Below are 8970 nucleotides of genomic sequence, written 5' to 3' on the forward strand. Positions count from 1 at the left end.
AACTTGTAGACTGTGTTTAGGAGCAGAATGTGCAAAGGGAATCTTACAGTGTTGACATAATCAACTTGTTGGTCTAACAATATTGAAGAGACATCAAGTCTGCGGATCGTCCGAGTACCGGTACCTGGAAAACGGACCAATTGTCCCCCAGTCTTTCAAATGCTCTTTGATGAGCTCTGAGCCATTTTTGGAAAATTCCGTTCTTGGGGTTTTCCAGAGGCACAATCAGAAAAGGGAGGTGAGCTGCAAATGCCACCAAGGTAATGAGTCTCTTTCTACCTCCCTGGTGCTTCCTCTTTGTGGAACCGGGGACATTTGTCCTTAAATTGGTGTTTTCTGGCATTCCACTTTTTGTCAAGGCTGCCAGTGTGGAGCCTCCAGGAGGGTCACTCCCTCCTCTTAGTCAGTCTGTCAGGCATGACACTAACCGTGTTGCTTCCTTGGATTTTGTGTTACTGCCATAGGTTGTTGACATGAAGAACTGACATGGTCATGACGTCCTTCCCACGTTTGCTGGAGGTCACCTAAACCTAACTCTTCCTCTCCCTTCCCATTTTACAGTTGGCTACACCGAGGTCCCATGTGGTTTCCGAACACCACTCATTCCTCATTGCACATTCTGACCCAGTGCAGACGGCTGGAATTGGACCTATTTTTCCCCTTTTGCAGAGCTAGTTTCCTTAGGCTTGTAGTGAGCAAGACAACACAAGAATTCCTCAGTGAGATGTGAGTGAAACCAGTGAGACAGATGCGTAATCCTTGGCTAGAGACCATGGTCGTGGCCTTCGGGAAAGCCTCCCCATTGCCCATCAGGTCCTCTGTTGTCTATGGAGCCTTAGGTCTTTTCTTCACAGACCTTTCTGGGGAGGCATGAAGGGTTGGGCTGCCTGCAGACCCTGTGTGATTGTCCTGCCCATTCCTGCTCCCCTTCCTGGATCCTGGCCTCTGTCTCTGTCCTGGGGTCTCCTCTCTAGGGGTGCTCTGCATGGAGCGGGGCAACGAGACCCTGGTGAGGGAGTTCATCTTCCTTGGCTTCTCTTCTCTGGCCGGGCTGCAGCGGCTGCTCTTCGTCGCCTTCCTGCCCCTCTACCTGTTCACTCTGGGCACCAATGCCATCATCATTTCCACCATCGTGCTGGACAGAGCCCTGCACACCCCCATGTACTTCTTCCTGGCCGTCCTCTCCTGCTCCGAGACCTGCTACACCTTTGTCATCGTCCCCAAGATGCTGGTGGACCTGCTGGCCCAGAAGAAGACCATCTCCTTCGTGGGCTGTGCCATCCAGATGTTCACCTTCCTCTTCCTCGGCTGCTCTCACTCCTTCCTGCTGGCAGCCATGGGGTATGACCGCTACGTGGCCATCTGTAACCCTCTGCGCTACACAGAGCTCATGGGACCTCGGGTGTGTGTGGGACTCGTGGCTGCTGCCTGTGCCTGTGGCTTGACTATTGCCCAGATTGTCACCTCCCTGGTGTTTCACCTGCCCTTCCTCTCCTCCAACCAGCTGCATCACTACTTCTGCGACATCTCTCCTGTCCTCAAGGTGGCGTCCCATCACTCGCGCCTCAGTCAGTTGGTCATATTCATGATTGGTGTGTGTGTGTTGGTCGTCCCCCTCCTCCTCATCCTGGTCTCTTACATCCGCATCATTTCTGCCATTTTGAAGATCCCATCCTCCACCGGCAGGTACAAGGCCTTCTCCACCTGTGCCTCCCACCTCATTGTGGTTACTGTGCATTACGGTTGTGCCTCTTTCATCTACTTAAGGCCCAAATCCAGCTACTCTTCAAGTCAGGACACGCTCATATCTGTGTCCTACACCATCCTCACTCCACTCTTCAATCCAATGATTTATAGCCTGAGGAACCAGGAATTCAAGGCAGCCTTTCGAAGAGTAATGGGCCAGACTTTGTATCCTCTTCACTAAATTAATTTGATACCATGAATTTTTAACTGGTCAGTGAATGTATGCCTTTTATGTCACTTTGATTGTATCAATTGTATGCCTATAGTCTCTCCTACTGTAGTGTTTTAATTATTTCCTCTAAAAAAATAATAAAAAAATAATAATTATTTCCTCTAGCAGCTTTTCCTAAGTTTGTATTAACATTTCAATAATTTTTTAACATTTTATATTTATTCTTCTTGGAGAGAGATAAGAGAAGCAGAGGGATAGGGACTAGCAGATTCCTTCCAGAGTAGAGTCTGAGGTGAGACTTGATCCAAATCCTGAGATCATACCTTAATCTGCAAGCAAGAATCAGACACTCAACCCACTGTAACACCCAGCCACTACAACATTCTGACGCTTTTGAGAAATTTCCCAGTTGTTTGTTTTCTAAGATCTTTAACTGTACTTCTCTAGGAATAAATATTTCATGTTATACAGTCATATGTTGTTTGTTACTACTCAGAGAATCTGTCATTATCTTTAAGGTTAGTGTCTAATGTTTTCCCTCAGTGATTTATTTTTTCTAAGCATTCAAAGTTTTTATATTTTATTTTATTTTATTTATTTTTATTTTTTTAAGATTTTATTTATTTATTCACGAGACACACACACACACACACACACACACACACACACACACACAGAGGCAGAGACACAGGCAGAGGGAGAAGCAGGCTCCACGCAGGGAGCCCGATGTGGGACTCGATCCTGGGTCTCCAGGATCATGCCCTGGGACGAAGGCAGGCGCTAAACCGTTGATCTACCCAGGGATCCCCAGAGTTTTTATATTTTATTGCCATAGTCACAGGTTTTTTTTATGTTATGTGTGTTGAAGTTTGAAAGGGGATTTACTCTTTTACCTAAAGAATTATTTATTGAATAGCTACTATATGTTGGGTTGAATCATCTCATGTGTGTAAATAAGTTGAAATTCTGTAAAACAATACTGGCACAGTATCTTCTTAGGCATGACCCTGCGGTAATGTCCTCTCTTTCTTGTAAGAAAATTGACTTTTATAACTATTTTATTTTTAGTGGATCAAATACAGAATTTAGTGTTCTACAAGATTATTGAATTCATGTAGACTTTCAAAATTCTTCGTAAAATATGTACGATATATTTGACATTTAAATATTTCTTAGAAATCTTTCTTTCCTATGGCATCATATGCTATTTACATTTGTGCTTTAAAAATTTTTTTCTGGTTCATATTGTGGTAGTTTGTTTTGTCTGTTGTTGTCCAAGAGTTAATGTATGGGTGAATGAATGGATGCATTCTAGTTTTTTCCCCCTATCATGTTTTTAATTTTATTTGTTTTTTGTACTATTATTTTTTACATTTTTGTTTTTATCTGTGTATTGTGTTACTTTTCTTATGAATTTTCTTTTAGTTTGCTGTTCTATTTTACATACTGATGCTTTCAACAAAAGCAAGAGTATGTATATGTATATGCTTAAGATATATATATATATAACTTATATATATGAAATATCCTCTCATCTCTGCTTTAAACTTAACCCAAATATTTTTGCTACACATATTGTATTTGATATTATCTAGTGAAACTTAGTGCATTTTGCCCTTTTGACCCAACAATTACTTAATAGATTTTAAAATTCTCTTTACTTTGGTCCTCATTGATAGCTTATTATGCTGGGATTAAGATGATTGGTTGCATTCTTAACCACTCTGTGACCTTTGTTCCAGTTTTTATTGTGACCTGATACACAGCCAATATTCATACTTTCTTCATGTGCCTTGAAAAGAACATGTGTACTCTTTCATTAGAACACAATTCCGATAAGTACTCACCAGATATGCTTCACTAGTATGAGCCTTAACCTTCTATATTCTTAGCTATATTTTTCTTCCTGACCTGTTTGAGCAGAGTGGTTTATGAAAGTTCTCCATTATAAGTGTGTCTCCTTGCAACATTTTACTGTTTCTTCCTTATGAAGGTTGCACCTCTGTTACTTGAGGGGATGTAAATTCATATTGATTATAATTTCACTGTGAATCATAGTCATTAGCAGGAAAATGACTTTTTCTTACTGACCTTTGTTGTTCATTTAATACTCCTGGTCTGAATCATTTTTTTTAATATTTTAAAAATTATTCTAGAGAGAGCATGCACCCTCACACATACCTTCCCATGCCTGTAAGGGAGGGGCTGAGGGAGAGACTTCAAGCTAAGACTCCCACTGAGTGCACAGCCCAATTAAGATTTCAATCACATGACACATGAAATCATGACCTTAACCAAAACCATAAGTTGGAAGCTTAACCGATGGAGCTACCCAAACACCACTTTAGGTCTGAATATTAAACTGCCAAATATCAAGATCCTTCCCTTCCTCGTTTGGTTTGTGAATGCTGGGCATTATTTCCTATCTTTCTACTTTTAGTCTTTTGAGTCATTTCCATCAGTGTCTAGCATTTGCCCTATTATTGGCCCCAGTGTCTCCACTCACTGGGAGAGGAAATAGATATGCAATCTGAAAACAGGAGGACCATCTACCGAAGGAGATGAGTCAGCTAAAACCTACCCATACTAGTGCATCTCCTCATTTTTCTCCATAATCTCATTTTTATTTAACTTTAATTTATTAATTATATGTTTATTATTAAAATTTTTTTTAAATATTTATTGAACAAGTACTAATTATGGTCACATTCTATTCTAGGATCAAGTATGTTTCCCATGAGTCTGAAACACTTAAGCTGGCTCTGCCGTTCTAATATTCTGTCCTTTATTTCTACTTGCTTCCCCTCTTACAGACGTCAGAAATGAGAATGCAAAATTCACATCTTCTTCCAACCCGAGGATGAAAATTTAGAGTCATTAGGCAGGGAAGCTCTAAGGAGGCCCTTCCATTGTCGTTTGGTTTAACAAATGGCACCCAGAAAACTTCCAGCGTTCAATGATTCCCCAGAGAATGTTTTGGGAAAACTGACTAATCCCCATGGTGTATGAGAAACGGTCTTCTCTTTGGCCAACAAACTCTCTGAGTGTGTTACCATAGATCTACTTGCTAATTGGGGAAATTATGGACAAGCATTGGGCACAATACGGTAATTAGCTCCCTATGGAGGAGGGGATCTCGGTTACCAACAAGGCACTGAGGTCATGCCAGTGCAGGATGGAAAAGCACCCTTGATGATGCTCATTGAGACATTAGCCAAACTGCCCACGGAGAAGAGGCACAGGTGATAGTTTTCTGTGGAGTCATGTAGGCAGTTTCCTTATGTAAGGAAACTGAGTTTATAAAAGTTGAAAGGAGAATGCTGGTTCTTCTTTCTTTATTTCAAGACACTTTTGGCAAATCTCACCTAGAAAACTGCATAGAAGCGTTGCAGAAGTGTCTGAAAATAAAGAGGACTGCATGTCACTGCACACAAGCTCTATGATTTGAAGGATTATAAAATTTTTATTTTTATTTAGGGAATTTCATTTCCTAATTGAGAAGAATAATGACCATCCAAGCATTTCTTGTATGGCAAAATATACGTTGTTGAGTTTTCTCATTGGTCAGTGATCTACTTATCCCACTATGATCAGAAGTGGGAAATTTGATGTGTCAGAAAGGACAACTGGATGGTGGAAACTGTGGGGTAGAGATGGAGGCCACTAAAAGGCAAGGACATAGAATATGCTTCATTGCTTCATAGGAGCGGTACAGAATTCGATATAGAAAGGAAAAAATGAGGGGTGCATGAGTGGCTTAGTCAGTTAAGCATCTGACTCTTGTTTGAGCTTAGGTCATGATTTCAGGGTCATGGAACGGAATCCTCTGTCAGCCTCCACTCTCAGCAGGGAGTCTGCTTAGGATTCTCTTTGGCTCTATCCATCTGCTGTTCCTCCCTTCGATAGATAGATAGATAGATAGATAGATAGATAGATAGATAGATAACAGATAGAAAGTAGGTGATGTCGTGTGAGTGCTGTGGGGGAGAGTCACACAAGGGTCACCCAGTAACAGGGCCTGTCTTTCCTTCACAAACCCCAACCCTCCCTGCATAACAGGTCACTGCTCTTCCCGGGGAAGGTCCTATAAAAGAACAAACTCAAAGGACAGAGACCAGGACACTGGAAAGGTGGAGATGACATCTCTGGAGGAGCACTGGTGAGGACTTTGTTCCAGTCCAATGCAAGGTGTGTTTTCATTATATGTAAAGTTTAGAGATGGGCACTTCAAAGAGGCTAGAATAGGACTGAAAGCTCTTGATTTTGGGTCCATTTCAAATTGGGCTCTACCTTAGTCTTAGCAAAGGAGTAAGCATTGATAGAAGAAGTCTGGTTCTTTGCAAAAGTCTTTTAGACTCACAGAGTGCTATTTCAGCTGAAATGTAAAAGTTTGGCACTTTGATACAATGGAGGAAACCAAGTGAGAGTCAGAAAAGCAGCAATTCTTTTTAAAAATATTTTATTTATTTCGGAAAGAGTGAGTGATAGACAGAGATCACAAATAAGGGAAGGGCTGAGGGAGAGGGAGAAACCGGCTGCCCTGCTGAGCAGGAGCCTGACACAGGGCTCCATCAAGGGCCCTGGATCATGACCTGACTGGGCACTTAACCACCTGCACCAATCAGGTACTCCAGAAAAGCAGAAATTTTTAAGGATCTTTTGTCTCTCCGTGTAGAGAATGACATTAGAGATTGTTTTATCCCAAAATGTAGAAGCAGAGGGAAAAATTGCATTGTACATGATATTAAGGGAACAAGTTTGGAAAAACTCAGGACTCAAACTTCTGGGGTGGTCAGAAATAATTTAGAAGAAACCCTGGGATTATAGGTCACTTATTTCTTCAGCAAGCTTTCAGGCACGTGGTGTAGATGAGATGCTGCTGTATGTCTGGCGATTGACAAGTTGTGACGTTGAAGACAAACACTTAAGGCTAGTGACCAAGGAGATTCTAAGGAACCCAAGAGAAAGTGACAGATTAGAAGTTATAGGGGGGGACTCAATGTGCACTTGTTGCTTTAACTGAGAATCTGCAGAAGGTCCCATTACAAGGAGAAAAAGACAACACCCACAGCATAAGGCACGGACGATTCCCAGATTTAGAAGGTAGGATAACAATGACACGATTGTTCAAAGGTTCTCCATGCTAAAGCACATGTGAAGGAATCCACCGTTAGTTATGAGCAGAAAGGTACGTTTGGGAAAAGTGTGAGACACAGAGTGAGATTGCCTCAATTTGTAAATAATGCAGGAGTGAGGACATGGGAATGGGGTAAAGGTTAGTACTGATACGGAGCTGCATGCTTCCGACGATGGCAGAGACACCAAGACAGATGAAGGCTGTTTCCCTACATGAGGAATGTGTCAAAAGAGGGCGGGAGGATAATCCTCAGATATTGGAGCTGTTGCAAATGGAATATGTGTATTAGCAATAGGGATAAAACTATGACCACAGGAAATCCTAGTTAAGATAAAGTTTTCTAAAAATATTAGATTACCCAAGAATTAAGTGGAGACTGAGTAAATCTGGAGGATTGGAGCGGGGGCTAGAAGATAGGCTTTATGTGAGCAAATACCAATCCCTTCGTGTGAACACTTACCCAAACTCACTGCTACAATCATTGCAGATAAAATGGCACCATGGGTGTCATACTAATTCAAGCTAATTTTTGGTCAATTTGTGATCCTTTTCCTTCTCTGTCCTGCCACCTGTTCTCACTCACACCAGCCAGACAGCGCAGCTACGTTAGGAAGGAAAGTCTCTCTGTTCCTCCATCCCAAGATCTCTGGACGTGATCACACTGGCTTTGTCCCTAGGAGTCCACCCTCCATGGCCAATTCTTCCCGGGTCACTGAGTTCCTGCTGCTCGGTTTCTCCAGCTTTGGAGAATTGCAACCTGTGCTCTTTGTGCTCTTTCTCGGCCTCTACTTGATCATCCTGAGTGGAAACTTCACCATCATCTCCGTCATCCGCCTGGACCGCAGCCTCCACACGCCCATGTACTTCTTTCTCTGTGTCCTGTCCACCTCGGAAGTCTTCTACACAATTGTTATCCTGCCCAAGATGCTTATTAACCTGCTCTCTGTCCTCAGGACACTCTCCTTCACCAGCTGTGCCACACAGATGTTCTTCTTCCTTGGCTTTGCTGTCACGAACTGCCTGCTTCTGGGAGTTATGGGTTATGACCGCTACACTGCCATCTGCCAGCCTTTGCGCTACCCCGTTCTCATGAGCTGGAGGGTGTGTGCACAGCTGGCAGCAACTTGTATTATCAGTGGCTTCCTGGTATCTCTGGTGGCAACAACGTTGGTCTTCAGCCTCCCTTTCTGTGGCTCCAACAGGGTCAACCACTACTTCTGTGACATCTCCCCAGTCATCCGACTTGCCTGTGCTGAAACCTACATCAACGAGCTGGTCATCTTCGTCTGTGGTGTCCTGGTGCTTGTTGTGCCTTTGATCTTCATCTGCATCTCTTATGGCTTCATTGTCCGCACCATCCTGAAGATCCCATCTGCTGATGGCAAACGAAAAGCCTTCTCCACCTGCGCCTCCCATCTTATTGTGGTCATCGTCCACTATGGCTGTGCCTCCTCCGTCTACCTGCGGCCCTCAGCCAAATCCTCATCAGGTAAAGACAGGCTGGTGACAGTGACCTACACTATCATCACCCCACTGTTGAACCCTATGGTATACAGCCTTAGGAACAAAGATGTACAGCTGGCCATTCGGAAAGTGATTGGGAAGACTGCGGTTTCTCTTAAGACTTTATAGTTGGACAGTTTTCAACAGTCCCCACACGTTTGAGTGGAATGTGTCACTAAGTGTTCAAGTCATGATAGCTTCTGCAAACAAATGTCAGTATAACGTGTGGCCTTGGACCACTTGTGTGATGTTGCAGGGTCTAAATGTTCTCTTAGGTAAAGCAGGTAATAGGAAAAAACAATGCTGGTGTAAGGATGAAAGGGGGATAGAATGCATCTGCAGCTCTCCTCCTTCTCCTTTCCTCCTCTTGACTTCGGGTTCTCAAAAGGCTCTTAAAAGCCTGTATCTCCTG

General features: G+C 42.9%; 2 protein-coding genes across 2 annotated transcripts; both read left to right on the forward strand.

Annotated features, from left to right (window-relative positions):
• Positions 1–985: 985 nt before the first annotated feature.
• OR10K1 (olfactory receptor family 10 subfamily K member 1) lies at positions 986–1927 on the forward strand. The gene has a single exon (XM_077886895.1). It carries the CDS (start codon positions 986–988, stop codon positions 1925–1927), a length of 942 nt encoding a protein of 313 aa, XP_077743021.1.
• A 5720-nt stretch (positions 1928–7647) lies between these two features.
• Positions 7648–8745, forward strand: LOC144307213 (olfactory receptor 10R2-like). The gene has a single exon (XM_077886765.1). The coding sequence runs from the start codon at positions 7746–7748 to the stop codon at positions 8685–8687; it is 942 nt and encodes a 313-aa protein (XP_077742891.1). The 5' UTR covers positions 7648–7745; the 3' UTR covers positions 8688–8745.
• Positions 8746–8970: the final 225 nt, after the last annotated feature.

Source organism: Canis aureus, chromosome 38 (genome assembly GCF_053574225.1).
Source record: "Canis aureus isolate CA01 chromosome 38, VMU_Caureus_v.1.0, whole genome shotgun sequence".
NCBI classification, from domain to species: Eukaryota; Metazoa; Chordata; class Mammalia; order Carnivora; family Canidae; genus Canis; species Canis aureus.